Source organism: Hemiscyllium ocellatum, chromosome 3 (assembly GCF_020745735.1).
Source record: "Hemiscyllium ocellatum isolate sHemOce1 chromosome 3, sHemOce1.pat.X.cur, whole genome shotgun sequence".
Taxonomy (NCBI): domain Eukaryota; kingdom Metazoa; phylum Chordata; class Chondrichthyes; order Orectolobiformes; family Hemiscylliidae; genus Hemiscyllium; species Hemiscyllium ocellatum.
Window position 1 is genome coordinate 6,502,731 of NC_083403.1, and position 20,722 is coordinate 6,523,452.

Here is a 20,722-nt window from a genome sequence, read left to right on the forward strand (position 1 = left end):
TGCAACATTCTTTTGGATTTTTCAAGAGCAATGCATCACAGAATGAGAAAGATAGTTGAAACTAAACCTGCAGTAAACCTGCAAGCAAAGAAAGGTCTGCTCTTTTTCACCCTCTGAAAGGAAAAACAGTTGAAGACTACTCAGAGAAGAAATTCTAACTCAAGCAAAGTCCTAGGTCCAACTGACTAGCTACTGACTTGAGTGGAGTGAACTGAATTGAATTTCTATTGCTCTGTGGTGAACTCTGAGAAAGTCACCTGATGCAACCCTTTTATTTTGGACTCTTAATCCACAGATATTGTTCTTTTTCGCTTGTGTTGTCCACCCATGAAAGTTCTGCAGAGCTGCCTGGCTTGTCTGTCCTGTCTGTGAATAAATGTGTGATGTTTGGATTTAAAGGGGATATAGTTTGAATTTGCATAGTAGGAGTCAATAATTTTTTGCCTGGTTAAAGGATGTTTGTTGATGACAATTGATATTCTTTTTGTGAAATGAAGCCTGGTAAGAAAGTGAAGAAGCACAAGTAGCCATTTGGCTCGTTGAGATTGCTCTGCTATATAGTGAGATCATAACTAATCTGATAATCCTCAACTCTACTTTCCTGCCATTTCACTATAATGCTTAATTCCTTTTATAAAACTCCATTGACTAATTAAAAATCTGTCTACTCGACTTTAAATATATAGACCAACTCAGCCTGTACAGTAAAGAATTCCATAGATTCACTATCGTCGGTGTCCTAGATAGCCATCAAAATTAGACAAATTAACCATCTTGGTGATGAATTGCATGATTTATATATTTATGATGGCTTGTGGAACTTTTTGATTACCAGAATACTGTTCCCATCTGGTTTGTGACAGGAGAAAAAAACTGTGTTCTTGTCTCGTGAAGGGGATCTAAGGATACACACAGACACAGATCAAACCAGAAATGCAATTGGCCATTGTGTGTGTAAAGAGTAGAGATCGCAGTGTTCAACTCTCCAGTAAAGAAATTTGGCAAAATGGCTGTAAATAGAGTTCAAGAAACTTATGTCCTTTTTCTGAAATAAAAGTGGGTTTAATTTGCAGTTTCCTTTAGCTGTCATGGGGGGGGGAGCTAGGGAATGTGAAGAAATTCACTGGGGGGAAATTGTTTGCAACTGTACAAAGCCTCAGTTTGGTGTGGTTGATGTTTGTAAGGATATTGCTGGGATAAACAGAATAGTGATTTGGTTTGATTTGATTTAATTTTGTCTAATGTCCTGAGATGCAGTAGAAAGTATTGTTTTGTGTGCTAACCATATAAATCCTAACTTTACGTAAGTATTACAGAATAATAGAACAGAATGCAGAATATTGTATTACAATTACAGAGAAGGTGCAGTGGAGATCAACTCTAATATATGAGAGATCTCTTCAGAAGTCTGATAACAGCAGGAAAGAAGCTGTTCTTAAATCTGTTATATAGAAACAAAGAAGATAGGAACAGGGGGAGGACATTTAGCCCTTCTAGCCTGCTCTGCCATTCATCACAACCATGGCTGGTTATCCAACTCAATAGCCTAATCCTACTTTCTCTCCATAACCTTTGATCCCATTTACCCCTAGTAGTATATCTAGCCATCTCTTGAATACATTGAATACAATGTTTCGGCATCAACTACTTCCTGTGGTAATGAATTCCACAGGCTCACCACTCTTTGGTTAAAGAAATGTCTCCTCCAGTTGCTTTTCCAGCAACACATTTTCAGCTCTGATCTCCACCATCTGCAGTCGTCACTTTCTCCTTAAAGAAATGTCTCCTCATCTCTGTCCAAAATAGTCTACTCCTAATCCTCAGTCTGTGACTCCATGTTCTGGACACACCCGTCATCTGGAACATTCTCCCTGCATCTACCCTGTTTCATCCTGTTAGAAGTTTATAAGTCTCTGAGAGCCACCCTCATTCATCTAAACTCCAGCAAAAACAATCCTAACCTCGTCAATCTCTCCTCATTTTGTTCCTCCATCCAAATCATTAGTTTATATTGTGAATAGCTGGAGTCTAGCGCTGCTCCCTGTGACACCCCACTAGTTACTACCTGCCAATTTGAAAAAGGCCCATTAATTCCTACACTGTTTCCTCTCTGCCGGTCAGTTTTCTATCCATCCCAATACACTTGCCCCAATCCTGCACAATAATCTCTTATACGGGACTTTGTCAAACGCTTTTTGAAAGTCCAAATATACCACATCAACTGGTTCTGCTTGTCAACTCCAGTAGTTACATTTTCATAGAATTCCAACAGATTTGTCAAGAATGATCTCCCATTCATAAATCCATGCTGACTCTGTCTGCTCCTACCACTGCTTTGTAAATGCTCTGCTATAAAGTCCTTGATAATGGATTCAAAAATTTTCCCCACTACTGATGTTAGGCTTACTGGTCTATAATTCCCTGTTTTCTCTCCACTTCCCTTTTTTGAATATTGGAGTGACATTAGATACCCTCCAATCTGTTTCAGAGTTGATAGAATCCTGGAAGATGACCACCAATGCATCCACTATTTCTAGAACCACTTCCTAAGTACTCTGGTGTAGGTTATCAGGCCCTTGGGATTTATCTACCTTCAATCCCATCAATTTTCCCAGCACAATTTCTCTACTAATATTGATTTCCCTTAGTTCTTCCCTCCAACATTTCTGGTATCTGATTTGTATCCTATTTTATGAAGACAGAACCAAAGTTTGTGTTCAGTTGCACAGCCATTTCTTTGTCCCCTATTATATGTTCCTGTTCCTTTCTGTAGGGGACCTACATTTGTCTTCATCAATCTCTTGCTCTTCATGTTCCTATAGAAACTCTTCGTATCAGTTGATGTTTCCTGCAAGCTTGCTTTGAACAGATTTTTCCCCTTCGTAATCAATTCCTTGGGTCCTTTTTTTGCTGAATTCTAAACTGCTCTGATTTTTCTGTGCCAATATATATGCTTCTTCCACTGATTGGATAGTATCCATCGATTGGCCCTCTTTACCCATTTTGCATTTGTGCCAGACAGGAATAAACAGTTAGATTAGATTAGATTAGACTAGACTTAGTGTGGAAACAGGCCCTTCGGCCCAACAAGTCCACACTGACCCGCCGAAGCGCAACCCACCCATACCCCTACATTTTTACCCCTATCTAACACTACGGGCAATTTAGCATGGCCAATTCACCTGACCCGCACATCTTTGGACTGTGGGAGGAAACCGGAGCACCCGGAGGAAACCCACGCAGGCACAGGGAGAACGTGCAAACTCCACACAGTCAGTCGCCTGAGTTGGGAATTGAACCCGGGTCTCAGGTGCTGTGAGGCAGCAGTGCTAACCACTGTGCCACCGTGCCGCCCACAAAGTTGTTGCAGTTCTCCCATGCGTTCCTTGAATGTTTGCCATTGCCACTGTCACTCCTTTAAGTAACTCCCCTATCTATCAAGGCAAACTCACACCTCATATCGTCATAGTTTCCTTTATTAAGATTCAGCACCCTAGTCTCCAAATCAACGATCTCACTCTCTAGCTTTATATCAAATTCTATCATGTAATCATCTCTGAACCCCAACAAGTCTCACACAGCTAGATTGAGAATGGTTCCCTTCTAATTACACAATACCCAGTCTAAGGTAGTTCTCTAGTTGGTTCCTCCACATATCGTATTAGTTACATGCTATGACACTGTGATCTTTGGTCATAAATTATGTGTCTTATGATCCTGCTCCACAGCTACCTGATGAAGGAGCAGTACTCCAAAAGCTAGTACTTCCAAATAAACCTGCTGGACTATAACCTGGTGTTGCGCAATTTTTAATTAGTTTGTACAGTTTTTGATTACTTGTTATGTGGCTCTGATATCTGCTCATTGTTATTCTTGCTCATATTGTTCATCTCGTATACAATCCTGGAGTTCCTCATCTAAGGCATGGTGTTTAATTTGGTTTGCCCAACTTACGTGCAGGTTCCACCTTTGCCCTGCACAGGATGGAGTAGCTAGATACAGCGTACACAGATTCTGTGAGGAGGGATAGATAGTTGATAGGGGAAAAGGTGCAGTCAGTGTGATGGGTTGAAGTGTCTATTTTAATGCAAGAAGTATCTGGAATAAGGGTGATGAAATTAGAGCATGGATCAGTATTTGGAACTATGATGTTGTGGCCATTATTGAGACTTGGCTATCACAGGGGCAGGAATCAGAGATAGTATCACAACTACAAAAAGGGAAGTCATTGAGGAGGGTTCATCTAAAGAGTCAGTATGGGTGGAAGTCAGAAACAGGAAAGGAGCAGTCACTTTACTAGGAGTTTTCTATAGATTCCCCCACTAGCAACAGAGACATGGAGGAACAGATTGGGAAGCAGATTTTGGAAAGTTGCAGAAATAACAGGGTTGTTGTCAATGGCGACTTTAAATTTCCTCATACTTTAGAGTCATAGAGATGTACAGCATGGAAACAGACCCTTTGGTCTAACCCGTCCATGCTGACCAGATATCCCAATCCAATCTAGTCCCACCTGCCAGCACCCGGCCCATATCCCTCCAAACCCTTCCTATTCATATACGCATCCAAATGCCTCTTAAATGTTGCAATTATACCAGCCTCCACAACATCCTCTGGCAGCTCATTCCATGTTCGAATAGTTTGAATGCAGCAGTTTTTGACAAGTGTATCCAGGAAGGATTCTTGACTCAATATGTGGGTAGGCTTAAATCAACAAGGTAAAAACAATGACTGCAGATGCTGGAAACCAGATTCTGCATTAGTGGTGCTGGAAGAGCACAGCAGTTCAGGCAGCATCCAAAGAGCTGTTCTTTGGATGCTGCCTGAACTGCTGTGCTCTTCCAGCACCATTAATCCAGAATGTAGGTAGGCTGACTAGAGGGAAGGCCATACTGGATTTGGTGCTTCGAAATGAACCAAGTCAGGTGTCAGATCTCTTGGTGGGAGAGCATTTCAGTGATAGTGATCACAATTCCCTGACCTTTTCTACAGTCATGGAGAGGGATAGGAGCAGACAATGTGGAAAAGTACTTAATTGGGGGAGGGGGAAATTTCAATGCTATTAGGCAGAAACTGGGGTCACTGATTTGGGAACATATGTTCTCATGAAAACGCACAACAGAAATGTGGAAGTTGTTGCATGAGCTGATAGTTCTGGATGTAAGTTTGCTTGCTGACTGGAAGGTTTTTTTCAGTCATTTTGTCACCATACTCATCAGAGGTAACATCATCAGTGAGCCTCCACTGAAACACTGATGTAGGACCCACTTCCTGTTTGTGTTTAGGTTTCCTTGGGTTGGTGAGGTAATTTCCTGTGGTGATATCATTTCCTGTTCTTTTTCTCAGGGTGGTAAATGGGGTCCAAGTCGATGTGTTTGTTGATATGAATTGTGCTTGAAATGCCATGCTTCTAGAAATTCTCGTGCGTGTCTCTGTTTGGCTTGTCCTAGGATGAATGTGTTGTCCCAGTTGAAGTGGCGTCCTTCCTCATCTGTACGTAAGGATACCAGTGATAGTGGGTCATAGTGAGACATGCATGAGAATCGAAGAAGCATGGCATTCCAACTGGAACTCTATCAACAAACACATCAACTTGGATCCCATTAACCACCATCTGAGAAAAAGAACAGGAAATGACATTACCACAGGAAATAACCCAAGGAAACCTAAACACATGAATAAAAAGTGGGTCATAGTACCAGTACTTCACTGGAGGCTCACTGATGATGTTACCTAGTATGGTGATGAAACATCTGAAAATGAAGCTGCCAGCTCAGCGAGCAAACTTACAACCAGAACCTCGACCTGAACTGCAAATCTTCTCAAAACTTGCTAACTTTCTGATAGTGCTGGACAGGTTTGTCCCACTGACAGGATCAGACAGGGATGCAGAGAGGTAAAGAGTTGCCAGGAAGGAACTGAAGAATGGACTAAGAGCTTTAGAGGGTAGGATTAACAAAAAACCTAAGGCATTCTACACTTGTGAGGAGCAAGAGAATGGCCAGAGTGAAGGTAGGACTGATTAGGGATAGTGCAGGAAACTTGTGCCTGGATTCAGAGGATATGGAGAGGTCCTAAATGAATCCTTTGCTTCAGTATTCACTGGTGAGAGAGACCTTGTCATTTGTGAGGACAGCGGAAACAGGCTGATATATTTGAACAGGTTGCTGTTAGGAAGGAAGATGTGTTGAAAATTTGGAAAAATGTAACGCTCGATAAGTCTCCTGGGTCAGACGGGATATACCCAAGGTTACTACAGGAAGTGAGGGAAGAGATTGCTGTGCCTTTGGTGATGATCTTTGCATCCTCACTGTCCACTGGAGTAGTGCCAGATGATTAGAGGGTGGCAAGCGATATTACCCTGATTAAGAAAGGGAACAGGGATAATCCTGGGAATTACAGACCAGTCAGTCTTACATGTGTGGTGGCTAAATTATTGGAGAGGATTCTGAGATGGGTGATATGACTACTTGGAAAACCATAATTTGATTAGAGATAGTCAGCACAGCTTTGTGAGGGACAGGTCATGCCTCACAAACCTTACTGAATCCTTTGACGATATGACAAAACACATTGAAGGTAGAGCTGTGGATGTGGTTTACATGGATTTTAGCAAGGCGTTTTGATAAGGTTCCCCATGGTAGGCTCATTCAGAAAGTAAGGAGACATGAGATATAGCGAAATTTGACTGGATACAGAATTGGCTAGCCCATAGAAGACAGAGGGTGGTGGTAGATGGAGAATATTTAGCCTGGAGCTTGGTGGCCATTGGTGTTCTGCAGGGATCTGTTCTTGGACCTCTCTCTTTGTGATTTTTATAAATGACTTGGATGAAGTGGAAGGGTTGATTAGTAAGTTTTCTGATGACATGAAGGTTGGTGGAGTTGTGGATAGTGTGGAGGGCTGTTGTCAATGGGATATTGACAGAATGCAGAACTGGGCTGATAAGTGGCAGATGGAGTTCAACCTGAAAAAATGTAATATGATTCATTTTGTAAGGATGAATTTGAATTCAGAATACTGGGTTAAGGACAGGATTCTTGGCAGTGTGCAGGATCCCTCAAAGTTGCCACCCAAGTTGATAGGATTGTTAAGAAGGTGTAAGGTGTGTTAGCTTTCATTAGCAGGGGATTGAGTTTAAGAGCCGTGACATTTTGTTGCAGCTCTATAGAGCCCTGGTTAGACCACACTTAGAATATTGTGTTCAGTTCTGGAAGGATTAGAGAGGGTGCAGAGGAGATTTACCGCAATGCTGCCTGGACTGGAGGGCATGTCTTATGAAGAAAGGTTGAGGGAGTTAGGGCTTTTCTCATTGGAGCGAAAAGAATGCGATGGGACTTGATAGAGATTACAAGCTGATGAGAGGCATAGATAGAGTGAATAGTCACAGACTTTTTCCCAGGGCAGCAATGGCTATCACGAGGGGGCATAATTTTAGGGTACTTGGAGGAATGTTTAGGGAGGATGTCAGAGGTTGATTCTTTACAGAGTGGTGGGTGTGTGGAATGCACTGCCAGCTGTGGTAATAGAGTCAGACACTAGGGACATTTAAGTGATTCTTGGATAGGTACATGAATGAGAGTAACTTGAAGGGTATGTAGGTTAGTTTGATCTTAAAGTAGGATAAAAGGTCAGCACAACATCAAGGGCTGAAGGGCCTGTACTGTGCTCTACTGTTCTATGTATATATTTATGAATAAAGTATATATTTGAAATGAAAAGGTCTTCACAGATGTTGAGTGTATGATGTTTCCCTTGGCCTGGGGACTCTAGAACAAGAGGTCATTGTCTCAGGCTACAATGTAGGTCATTTTGTTCTGAGATGAGAGTTTTTTTCACTCTGAATGATTAACATGTGGAATCCTCGACCACAGAAGGCTTGGAAGTCAAATCACTGAATACAGATAGAAATGTAACCGATTTCTAGAAAGGTGTCAAGGGTGTGGGGACAGTGGGGTAAATATGGTATTGAGATAGAGGTTCAGCCACATTTGGGTTAAATGAAGTGGGCTCAATAGGCCAAATGGCTTACTCCTATTTCTATGTTGCTGTCCTTCTTGGCGTCTTCCAGAGGTCCCCAGCATCACAGACAAGATGATGTGGGAGCAGAAGTCCACCATTCAGCCCACTGAATCTATTCTGTTACTCAAGAAAATCATGGCTGATTTGATAACCCTCAACTCCACTTTCCTACCTTTTCCACATAATCTTTGATTAAAACTATCTCAGCCTTAAATATACATAACAACACAGCTTTGACAGACCTTTGTGGTAAAGAATTCTACAAATTCAAAACTGAGGGAAAAAAAAATCCTCATCTGTGTCTCAGATGGGTGACCCTGTATTCTGAAATTGTGCGCTCTGGTGCTAGATTCTCCCATAAGGAGAAACAATTTCCCTGTATCTTACCCAGGCAAGCCCCCACCCCAAATTTTGTTTGTTTCAGTAAGGTTGCCTCTCATTCTGCTCAACTCCAGTGAGTAGAGGCATGACCTACTCAACCTTTCAAGAGACGAGCCCTCCATCCTTTACATCAGCCGTGAACCTTCTCTGGTTAATATCAATTCCAATATGCTGCAAATGTGTTGCTGGTCAAAGCACAGCAGGCCAGGCAGCATCTCAGGAATAGAGAATTCGACGTTTCGAGCATAAGCCCTTCATCAGGAATGATTTCATCAATTCCAGTATGTTTCTTTAGATAAGGGGACCAAAACTATTCACAGCATTCCATGTATGGTCTAACTAGTGATATCTAGAGTTTCAGCAAGATCACCCTATTTATATACTCTATTCCCTTTTGAAATAGAAGGCAACATTCCATTTGCCTTCCCAATAACCTGCTGAGTCAGTTTGCTGGCCGTTCGTGAATAATCCATTCCCAAATCTTCTGTGCTGTTGTTTTCTGCAGTTTTTATCCATTTAAATAATATCCAGTTCCTCTGTTTTTCCTATCAGAGTGCACAGATGCCGGTCTTCAACAAAATTGATTCCCTCCACATTATATCAACAATGACAGAGACAATCGATACTGCAAAGGTTATAAACACTGAACATTTCTGGCAATATTACTAAAGACTTTCTTTTAGAATCCCTGCAGTGTGGAAGCAGGCCATTCAGCTTGAATCGAGAGTGCGTTGCTGGGAAAGCACAGCAGATCAGGCAGCATCTGAGGAGCAGGAGTACAATGTTTCTGGTATAAGCCCTTCATCAGGAATCTTTGGTCTGAGTCCACACTAACCCTCCAAAGAGCATCCCACCCAGATTCATCCCTGTAACCCTAGCTAATTGACCTGGCCTTAACATCCCTGAACACTATGGACAGTTTACCCTGTCAATCTACCTATTCTGCAAATCTTTGGACTGAGGGAGGAAACCCACACAACCACAGGGAGACCATGCAAACTTCACATAGAACCTGTGTCCCTGGCACTGTGAGGCAGCAGGGCTAATCATTGGTGCTCCAGAATTAGCTGAGAAAATTGCCTAGACACGTTCCCTGCACAATAAAAGTAGAACAAGTCCAATGTGGAGCACTACCATCCTATCCTAAGTGGCACTTGCAAAGGAAGAATATATTCATTGATGTTTGGGTTTCATCAGGTCCAGTCAGCTCCTGACCTCATTACTGCCTTGGTTTAAACACGGACAAAACAGCTGAACTACAGAGCTGAGTGTCACTGCCCTTGACATAAAGGAGCTCTGGCAAAACTGGAATAAATGGGAACTGGGGAAATCTCTCCATAGCTAGCACAAAGGAGGATATTGTGGATGAAGGTCTAGAAACTGAACTCGACCAGTCATAAAAACATGGCTACAATAACTTGACACGTGAAATATGTAGGGAAATTTGAGGTAATGCATTTTGGCAGGAAGAGAAGCTGAAAACTTCAAATGGGGGGGAAAAACTGCAAGTTATAGAATATAGAGAATGGGATTCCTTGTCCATCAATCACAAAAAGCTGGCATCGAAGTACAGCAAAATAATAGGGAAGACCAATGGAATGTTAGCCTTTGTTTCCAAGGGAATGGAATAAAGAATTAGTGAGGTTTTGCTAAAACTGTGTAAAACACTAGTCAGACCACAGCTGGAATAGTGAATAGTTTTGATCTTATCTATGGAGTATACTGGCACTCGACACAGCCCGGAGAAGGTTCCCTAGGCTGATACCAAATGTGGACAGACTGCCTTCTGAGGAAAGGGTTGAGTATATTAGGTCTGTACATGTTTGAATATAGAAGACTAAGAGGGAATTTTACTAAAACATACAGGATGCATAGGGAATTGGCAGGGTAGTTGTGGAAAAGCTGGTTATCCTCTGGAGAGTCTTGGGTGGCACAATGGTTAGCATTGCTGCCTCAGTACCAAGGACCCAGGTTGAAGCCCAGCCTTGGGTGACTGTGTGGAGTTTGCACATTCTCCCTTTGTTTGCATGGGTTTCCACAGGTGCTTTGGTTTCCTCCCACAGTTTGAAGATTTGCAAGTGAGATGAATTGGCCATACTAAATTGTCCTTAGTGTCCTGAAATGTATAGTCCATGTGGATTAGTCGTGGCAAATGTAGGGATAGAGTAGATGGCTGGTGGTGGGCGGGATGGTCTTCAGAGAACCAGTGTGGACCGAATGGTTTCTTTCTACACCATAGGGTTTCTATGGTTCAAAGGCTGTAATCTCAGAATAAGGGGTCACACTTAAAACAGAGGAATTTCTTCTGTAAGGGTTTTGAATCCGTGCAAGTCTTTATTGCAGAAGTCTGTTGAGACTGAGTCATTAAGCACATTCAAGGCAGAGAAAGACAGATTTTTAATCATTAAGGGAATAAGAGGGAAAAGGTATCTATTGTCTCATTGAATGGCCAAGCAGATTTGATGGGCTGAATATCCTACTTCTCTCTTTTGTCCTATAAGCAGATCAAAAGCTAGAAATTGTGCTAACTCACCTCCTGTCTACCATCTACAAGGCACAAATCAGGAATGTGATGGAATACTTTGTCCTTGCATAGATGACATTTCAGTTTGACATCATTCAACAAAAGCAATCCACCTGATTAATACCCGATTCACTACTGACACAAGTGCAGCTACTATCTATAAAATGCACTGTAGTAAACACACCAAAGAATCTTCCAAAAATATTCTATAACCTCAACCACATGGGACAGGACAGCAGATGCAAGGGATTACAATAATCTATAAGTTCCCCATCAAACCACACACCATCCTGACTTTGTACTGTATCGCTGTTCCTTCATCGCCCCTCAGTGACTCTTTCATAACTGAACTGAGTGTGTTCCTACACCTCAAGTACTGCAGTGGTCAAGGATGAGTGTCCAACATATCCATATTCCATTAATATAAGGAAGAAAATCATCACGACCCACCAGAAGCTGAGAAAAGAGTTCTCTGACACTTTTTCCAATCTCCCTCACCTTGCACCATGACCCCATCACAGAGCTTCATGCCTGTTTCCCATCTTTTGTATGGGAAAAACAGCATGTTTTCACCTCCACAACAGGATTATCCTGGTAGATTCATCATCTCAGACTTTTCCTGTCCCACTGAACTTATTTCTTCCTACTTTATTGTATTCTTTTCTCTCCTTGTTCTGTCTTTCCCCATCTGTACCCAAACTTCTTTCTGCCACTTTTAGTTTCCTGGCCCTAATAATCTCCTTTAAACTCTGAACATTCAGTTTCTCTTCACTTGCATCATCCATCAAAACCAAGTGCTTTCTACTTCTTGCTGAAAGAGAGATTCAATCAATCCTCAATGAACACTTTCTCAGGAACATTCCTCCTTTCATTCAACTCACTTCACTTTCTCCAAATAGTATTGCTATGGGTAACCATGTGTTCTGTCTACGCCTGGCTCTTTGTAGGATTTGTGACATATTCCTACTCCCTGTACTAATCGATATCCCGCTATTTTTCTCCAGTACACTGACGAGTGTAATATTACCATTTCCTGCCCTTGCCCTGAACTGCAAAACATCAACTTGAACTTCCAATTTGCTCCCCTCTCACCTTTTAGATGGCCTATCGCCAGCACCTCCCTTCCCTTTCTTGATAGTTAAATGCCAGATATGGAGACAATCAAAAACTAATCTTTAAGAACCCACTGACTCTCATTACCTACCTCAACTATACCTGTTTACACCCTGCAAGGAATCCATTGTGTTTGCCCAGTAGCTCCATCAGATCTGTTCTGATGATGCTACCATCCATGCCAGCATTCCTGACATTTTTCCTTTTGACTCAACCAAATGACGTTTGAGTGTGGTTGATAGGGTCTCTGACAATCACTGATCCAATTTCTGTATTTCTGTTTGTAACCCCTTGTCAGACCAAAATAATATTTCCCTTGCCCTCACCTTCCACATCATTAGCCTCCATATTCAAAGGATCATTCTCTGCCCTTCTGTCACACCCAACATGATACCACCACAAAACCATATGGTCCTCTCCTCATGCTGATATTTATGACCTCAGCCTTTTGCAGTGTTCCAATGAAACTGCAATACAAGATTGATGAACAGTACATCATCTTTCAATTAGGCATTTAATTGCCTTCCATAGTCAAGACTGAGTTTACCAATGAGGCTGAATGATCTACTTGTAATTTTGTTAGTCTTTGCATCTATTGGCCGTAATGTTGTTTTTCTTGCTTTTTTATTCACACTTCCTTGGGATTTCTCATTTTTCTACTTCACCGATTATCATTTCCTTTGGCTCTGCATCACTAGCTCTTTTATCATTCAATAGCTCCTGTATTCTGCCCTACCACACATGGTGGCACAGTGGTTAGCACTGCTGTTCACAGCACCAGAGACCCGGGTTCAATTCCCACCTCAGGCAACTGTCTGTGTGGAGTTTGCATGTTCTCCCTGTGTCTGCGTGGGTTTCCTCTGGGTGTTCTGGTTTCCTCCCACAGTCCAAAAATGTGCAGGTTAGATGAATTGGCCATGCTAAATTGCCTGTAGTGTTAGGTGAAGGAGTAAATGTAGAGGAATGGGTCTGGGTTAATTGCTCTTTGGAGAGTGGGTGTGGACCTGTTGGGCCGAAGGGCCTGTTTCCACACTGTAAGTAATCTAATCTTAAAAAAAAATTCTCCTTTTCCACCTATAACATTTCAACTTTCACTAGTTCTGATGAAAGGTCCTGGTCTGAAACATTACTTCTTGTTTTCCCCTCCACAGGTACTGCCTGATTTGCTGAGTATCTGCAGCTTTTTGCTTTCAACTCCATCCACATTTTAAAACCTTCAATGGCCTCAGTCCTATCTCTGCAATCATCTGCAATAACTGTGTGTTTCCCAAATTCTGGCAATGCTTGAAATGCTGGAAGTTCCTCCAACTCCATTTCTTTTGCCCCCTTTAAGATGCTCCATGTAGTCTAACAAGTTTTTGTCACATGTCCTCATATCTCATATGGCTCCTGTGGTATGCCTTCAATGTTCTGTACAAGCAGAAGTCTGAAAGAACACAGGGAGCCAGGTAGCATCAAGAGGTTGAGAAGTTGATGTTTTGGGTATAACCCTAACTTCAATATTCCATAAAGGCACTATACAAGTAAGAGTTATTGAATAATTACAATAACTACAAAAATGACATAATGAATATATGAGGCTATTAAGTAGAACTGGCCAATATTCTCTAGGTGAATGGCAAGTCATCCCATTAAATGTGTGACAGAGCAAATACTAAAAGAAACCCATCTCTGCTGGCTGGAGTTGAGAACCAGAACAAGTTTCAGGTTAGAGGGATGGGTGTTTGGTACTGAGAGGATCAAGCTTGTCAATCTTTGAACTCTCTCCATCAGAAGACTATGGATGCTCAGTTCATGAACTCTCTGCCATCCCCACACCTGAAAAAACTGACTACTCAGAGTAAACTGGGATATGAGCTTGACAGGGAAATTAAGTTGATTTGGATGTTCTATTTCTTACGTTCAGTTGAGATCCTCTGTGTATAAATCTGATGTCTCCCAAGTCAGCGCATCTTCCAAAGAAACCTGAAGAGCCAACACCACATTGGTCTGACAGTAGTGTTACCATGGTTCCATACCAGAGCGCACCCCCTGATGAATGAAGCAGTGAGCTGGTTACAAATGTAAAGGAACATGTAAGGGCTAAGCCTTTACAACAACAGGAAAGTTTCTTTTTAAATAAACGTTGTTTAACAAACCGCACCCCCCCCCCCCCCCCCCCCCCCAATCAAAGAATAATTGTTAAAACAGTCAGTACAGTCTCAACTTAAGAAACAGCCCTTACTGGACATCCAGGATATTTTTAATCAGCGAAGGAAACATTTCAAATAACAGAAATGTATATTTTCTTCTTTTGTAAAGCAAGACATGTTTAACCCGTGGAGTATTCAATGTCCTTTCATACAACTTAAAGAACACCTTAAAGGTGCTGACATCATTCCATTATTGAACTTTTGGTGCATTTGGCCATTCATTCTTGTTGAACTTAAAAATAAGAACTCACAATAAACATTTATTTTATTTTTCTGTTCTCTCCTCCTGTAATCTCCATGCTGGGGTACATGCCCACAGACACTGAAAGGTCATTCTTTTTCTGCAGAATGATCAACTGGTTGGTACCACAGCCAAGCACAACACTGTCTGCCAGTAGATATTCTTCCCCAGAGATTGCTAGAATTAACTGGCCAATATTTTCTTTCCGAGCCAAAGGAACGGAGGCCAACTATAGTTGCCCTAAGCCCAACCCAAATTGACTTTCTCAAATTTGTCAAACCAGTTAGTATCCTTCAACAGATTATAATTCCAGCTCATCAGTTTGTAGGTGAGTTTGCACATGGTTTGGGGGTTATGTGTCTGTAAACCAGGTCCTGTAACAACACAATAGGCAGGAATACAATTGCTCCTTAGAATCCTCAATATGGCGTGAAGAATCTTTAGAGACCTTTCAGAACCAGAGTCCAGCCCTGCACTGACTGCCGCATTAAGGCTTGATTCTTCTTTCAGTTTTTGGCTCACAGCAGTGTTGTATTCACCTCCCAGTAAGCAGATTCCTGTTGGTGCACAGGAGGTTGTTAAGGATCCCAGTGTATCAAAAAAATTCTGCAAAATTTGATGGCTACCATGCAAGAGTCAGACTAAGGACACCTCAAAGTCCAAGCTTATGATGGGGCAATTGGTGAAAAACAGATCAAAGGCACACACACACACAAAGCAGGGAGGGCAATGGAACAGGCTCAAATTCAAGTAGGCATTAATCCTACCCCCCACTTTCTCATAAACACTGAGGGAAAGGAGCTCAGACACGGCAAAGAGGACTGGAGATAGATCTTGGGAGAAGAGTGCCAGGAGAAAATCAGTTTTGCAATCATTGAAGCTGAACGCTCCATTAGTGTAGAAGTGGCAAGGAAGAGAAAAGCAGCTGCCTGTGACAGGAACACCAGATCAAAAGGAACGATTGAGGATTGGTTTCAAAATGCTGACAACTTTCTGAAGAACCTTACAGGGTCCTAAAACCTAGGCATTAATACCATCTGCTTTAAGAGGCCACACAATTTTTGTGTTACAACTCTAGCGTGGAGCCAGAGGGTTTTTTTTTGGGGGGGGGGGGGGGGGGGGGGAGAGAGAGAGAGAGAGAGAGAGAGAGAGAGAGAGAGAGAGAGAGCAGAAAGAGGTATGAAATCCTAACAGTCTAGTACTTGGCATTGTCATCAACCCCTTCCTGCAGAGGGCTGTGGTGGATAATGGAGATGGCAGGATGTGACTGAATAGAGGCTAAAGTTTGTAATTGGTAAAGCTGCCTCGAGATGAACAGTAGCATTACTTTGAGTGACAGCTCCTCAAGAGCAACATGAGAAGAATCACTGAGTGACACTGCCTCGGGCTGGGGCTGACTAATGACATTGGTACCCCCTGGATGCGCTATTTTCAGTGAGGAGATAAATTTAGTTTTTTAGATAGTGTGTTATTCCTAGTCATGCACTTCACATTGTCCATGAGATACAAACAAGAGCTGGCTGTGCACAGCAGTGAGGTAAAAGACTCTGACACTTACTAGGTTACTTGTTTACTTTTACAATGCCATGCTAATTTATTCTGAGTAAAAATCCTATCAGAACCAATAAACGAATCAGCATTTGATCTACCCTTCCTTGACAGCCAATACTGGGATCAGGCCCTACCTCCCAGGTTATACTGGCACAGTACTTAGGAAAAAATTGTACTGCTCGTATTACTGAGTGAACAGTTAGGACGACAGAGTGCTGTACTCCCTGATGTTGCCGATGTGTTGGGAGACCCCAAACCCACTGATCAAATGAATAGGCCATCTTTCCAGCATCATGGGAGCAGTTAGATGTGGGTAATTCATAATGTCCTCACACTCCATTATGCCTCTGCTACAACAGCAGCTTGTCTGATATAAGTTTGTTTCGGGGATAAAGTTCTCTCCTTATTCAAAAGGACAAAGCCACAGGAATTCTGGGCCCTAAGCTTTAATGACCCAAGCTCTCTGCAAAAACGTACAGAATCCAACCTGTTGTTATCCTTCAACCTGACCTATTTTGAACAGTGTGGGGGTAGAGAGTAAATCAGAACTCTGAAACCCACACTCATAGGAGAATTAGAAGAAAACATATGCTGGGTCACAGTGCCAACATTCAACAAACTGTCACAGGTAAGCTGCCCTCTTATCCTGAATGCTTCAACTCTGGTGAGGATACAGTCTTCAAGATGGCAGCAGGCCATTTGGCCATTGGGACATCAGAAGTGAGCCAGATCCACTCCAAACTTAGTGCATAAACAAATATTTCTGGGGGAGCTGATCAACTGACCAGCAGAAGGAACTACCTTACACCCTGGGAAGGGAGATGCTGACACTCAGGCCTACAGTTTTGTTGCCCTACCTAAAACCAGCAAACTGAACACATACAATTCTTTAATAAGAATAGTCTGTATTGTTTGAGCTGGATTACCACTTGTTCCACCTCTTTGTCAGATGGCCCACCCGGGGAGTTTAACTGATTCAGTCATCCAGTACTGGGGAAAAGAGCAGAGTTTAATTCAGCTCTGCTCTGGTCAGCTCCCAACGTAGTGCTTTCCATCGCCTCCCTCCCCAGGGCTACTAACTCTGCCCAATCTTATGACTGGAGCCTGTTGCCATCCCAATACCTTGTCTGTTCTCCTAACCTGTGTCATCCTGCACCGTATATACAGTGTAACTTGGTGCAGAAGCACACAAATACCTATTACCATTATGAGTGACACAAGAACAATAAGATCTCCCTCTTGCAACCTCCAGCTCATTTCCTGCTCCGAAGGCGCTTGGCACGGGTGGGTAAGTCTGAGGCAGTGCCCTCTGGTGATGCCTTCTTGCGTTTGCTTTGCCCGGTAGTGGTTTGATCAGCAGCAGCCCGGCTCTCAATGACTCGTTCCAGAAGCTCCTGCAGGTCTTTGATCTTCTGCTCGTTCTGCTGGTGTTTAAGGGCATGCTCAGCCAGCTTTCGGTCCAGTTCAGCCAGCCGGGCATTCTGCTCGCTGATGATCTGGTTCTGCTCTAGGATTTTCTGATCCTGGTCCTGGAGTTGTTTGAGCTGCTCCTGGAATTTGACCCGGAACTCTGAGACCTCACGCCTGGTGGCCGTCACGTTCAGTCCCTGTGCTTTCATCTGCTGCTGGAGTTTGCAGAGCTCTTGCCGGGCAGGATTTTGTTTAGAGAAGAGCTGCACTGCTGTTAGTGTGGTGGATGGCCCAGGCACTGCATACAAAAAAAAAGCAACAAAACACTGTTTTAAAAACTCAATTCATATCCCAGGTTGCTTTGTTTCTTTCACTCTATCTCCAAAAGGTGCAATTCCATGATCAATCCTCTGGAACCCCAGCTAGGTGCATGTGTTGAACATGATTCATTTCAAAGGCACAGGTAGAACAGTATCGACATTATTAATGGGATAGTAGTCCTGAGCACTGGGCTAATGCTCTGCAGATTGTATTTCAATTGCACTGCAACAGTTCAAATCCAAATAATAAAATTGAAATGAAAAACTAATCAATTACTGTCTAGGTTGAATTTGCATGTTCTCCTGTGTCTGCATGGATTTCTACCAGGTCCTCTGGTTTTCTTCCACAGTCCGAAGATGTGTAGGTTAGTTGGACTGGCCATGCTAATTTGCCCCACAATGTCCAGTGATGTGCAGGCAAGGTGGATTAGCCATGGGAAATGCCAGGTTATAGGGATAGGGTAGGGGGCAGGTCTAGGTGGGATGCTCTTCGGAGGGTCAATGCAGATTTGATGGGCCAATGGGCTGTTTCTGCACTACATAATTCTATAATTATAACAAAGATTAAGAGACTATTGGATTGTCAAAAACTAGTATACTGATGTTCATTTGGAACAGAAATCAGCCATTTCATAATCTGGCCTAGATATGTGAATCCAGAGGTACAGTAATTTGGTTGACTATCGACAGTTTCTGAAGCAGTCGACCAAACTACTCAGTTGTACAAGATGGTACGCTATCACTAAGGACTGCCCTGGTTCAAGGTAGCTCACTGTTATCTTTTCAACAGTAATTAGCGATAGGCAACACATGCTGGTCTTTCCAGTGATGCAAACAGAAATTAAATAAAAGGAACAAAGAGGTTCTATCTGGAAGGGATTATGGGACGATTGTGGGTACTTTGCATTTATGTTGCATATATCTGTCAGTGGATAAGTGTAGGTCGATCTACATTCAGCCCATGTCAGTAGCAACAGGTGTACAGTGTGTGTGTACAGGTTGCTATATTTTTGCATATTCATATATCTGTACATACATGCATGTGTGTCTGAGCATTTTTCATTCTTTCATGAACGTGAGCATTGCTGGCTAGGTCAGTATTTTATTGCAAATTAAGGTGGTAATGGTGAGCTGCCTTCTTGAACTACTGCAGTGCTTGGGTAGTAGATGCAACCACAGTACTGGAAGGAGTTCCAGGTTTTGACCTAGCAATGCCAATAGGTTTGAAATGTGGATGGTATGTGCCTTGGAGGAGAACTTGCAGTTGGTGGTGTTCACATGCATCTGTTGACCTTGTCTTTCTAAGCAGTAGAGGTATGGGTTTGGAAGCTGATGTCTGAAGAACCTTGCGGATTTACTGCAGTCATTTTGAAGACACTGCTGCCATTGTGCTGATGATAAAGGGAGTGAATATGGAAGCTGGTGGAAGGGTATGATCAAAAGGGCTGCTTTGTCATGGATGGTATTGAGCTTGAGTGTTGTTAGACCTTCACTCATTCAACATAAGGGGACATTATTCCATTGGAGCCCTAACTTCTGCCATACAGATGGAAGATAGGTTTTGCAACCATGAGTCAACTCAGTCACTGTTCTTGTAGCTACAATATTTATGAACTGCTGGTTCAGTTCAGTTCAGTTCAGTTTCTGGTTAACTGCAACCCCCTAGCATATTCCTAAATAAGGAACTCAGCAACAGTAAATTATTCAATGTACTGAGATGATGATTGGATTCTGTTTTGCTGGGGATGTTCTCAGCTTCAGTATCTGAGTTGTCACAATACAAACCTTTCCTCCATCATAAAGTCAGAAGTGTTTACAACAATGAATTTTGGGCACAACATGAATTTGAACTCTTCTTCCTTCACCTTCACCCTCACCCTCATGTCCATTTCTTTGGGCAGGAGTCCTCTCTCCATCTGTAAGATCCTTTCACCTGCCTCCTACACTCTTCCTCCACTTGGATGCTCCCTTGCCTTTTATCTGCACTCAACTATTCATCGAGAACTGTCAACGTTACATTGATTATCTTAATCTCTCTGCTCCCATTGCTCATTTGAATCCATCTCCCTCTGAACTGACCGCACTCCGTGCTCTCAGATACAATCCTGACTTTTTAAATCAAGCCTGACAATAAGAGTGGTGCTTTTGTCTGGTGTACTGATCTCTACATTACAGAGACTGAGCACCAGCCCTGTGAACCACAACATCGAACATCAGGCCACTGTGTCTAAAACTGTCACCAACCTCACCTCATCTCTTCCCCAGCACAGCCTTCCAGTTTGTAGTTCCCCAATTCCATACAGGCAGTTTCTACTTCTTCCCAAGATCCACAAACAGGACAACCCAGGCAGATCCATTGTTTCTGCTTGCTCCTATTCACTGGAACTCAGCTCTTCTTACCGTGACTCGATATTTTTCTCCCCTTGTCCAGCCCATTCCCATTTACATCTGTGATTACTCTGATGCTTTACATCAATGGGAGGTAGGTGAGCACTTTGGGGACAGTGACCACAATTCGGTGACTTTTACTCTAGTGATGATAGGGATAAGTATGCACTGCAGGGCAAAAGTTATAGCTGGGGGCAGGGTGAGACATGACTTAGAATGAGTGGCTTGGAAAAGTAGGCTTCAAGGGAAGGGCGCAATCGATATGTGGAGCTTGTTCAAGGAGCAACTATTGAGTGTCCTTGATAAGTATGTACCTGTCAGGCAGGGAGGAAAGGGTCATGTGAGGGAGCCGTGGTTTAATAAGGAATTGGAATCCCTTGTTAAAGGGGCGATTGAGAGTTATAAGGTAGCCCGGAAGGATCTAAAGAGAGAGCTAAGAGCAGCAAGGAGGGGACATGAAAAGTCCTTGGTTGGTAGGATTAGGGAAAACCCAAAGGCTTTCTATAGGAATGTCAGGAATAAATGAATGATTAGGGCAGGAATAGGTCCAGTCAAGGATAGTAGTGGGAAGTTGCGTGTG

The 20,722-nt window shown here is 42.7% G+C and overlaps 1 protein-coding gene across 1 annotated transcript in view; it reads right to left on the reverse strand.

The window, feature by feature from the left end:
- Window positions 1–14,275: 14,275 nt before the first annotated feature.
- The window catches only part of fbxo28 (F-box protein 28), a 42,217-nt gene continuing 35,770 nt past the window's right edge, over window positions 14,276–20,722 (reverse strand). The window contains exon 5 of the mRNA XM_060848015.1: window positions 14,276–17,732. Within this exon, the coding sequence (XP_060703998.1) occupies window positions 17,278–17,732 (455 nt within the window). The 3' untranslated portion in view covers window positions 14,276–17,277. The remainder of the gene's footprint in view (window positions 17,733–20,722) is intronic.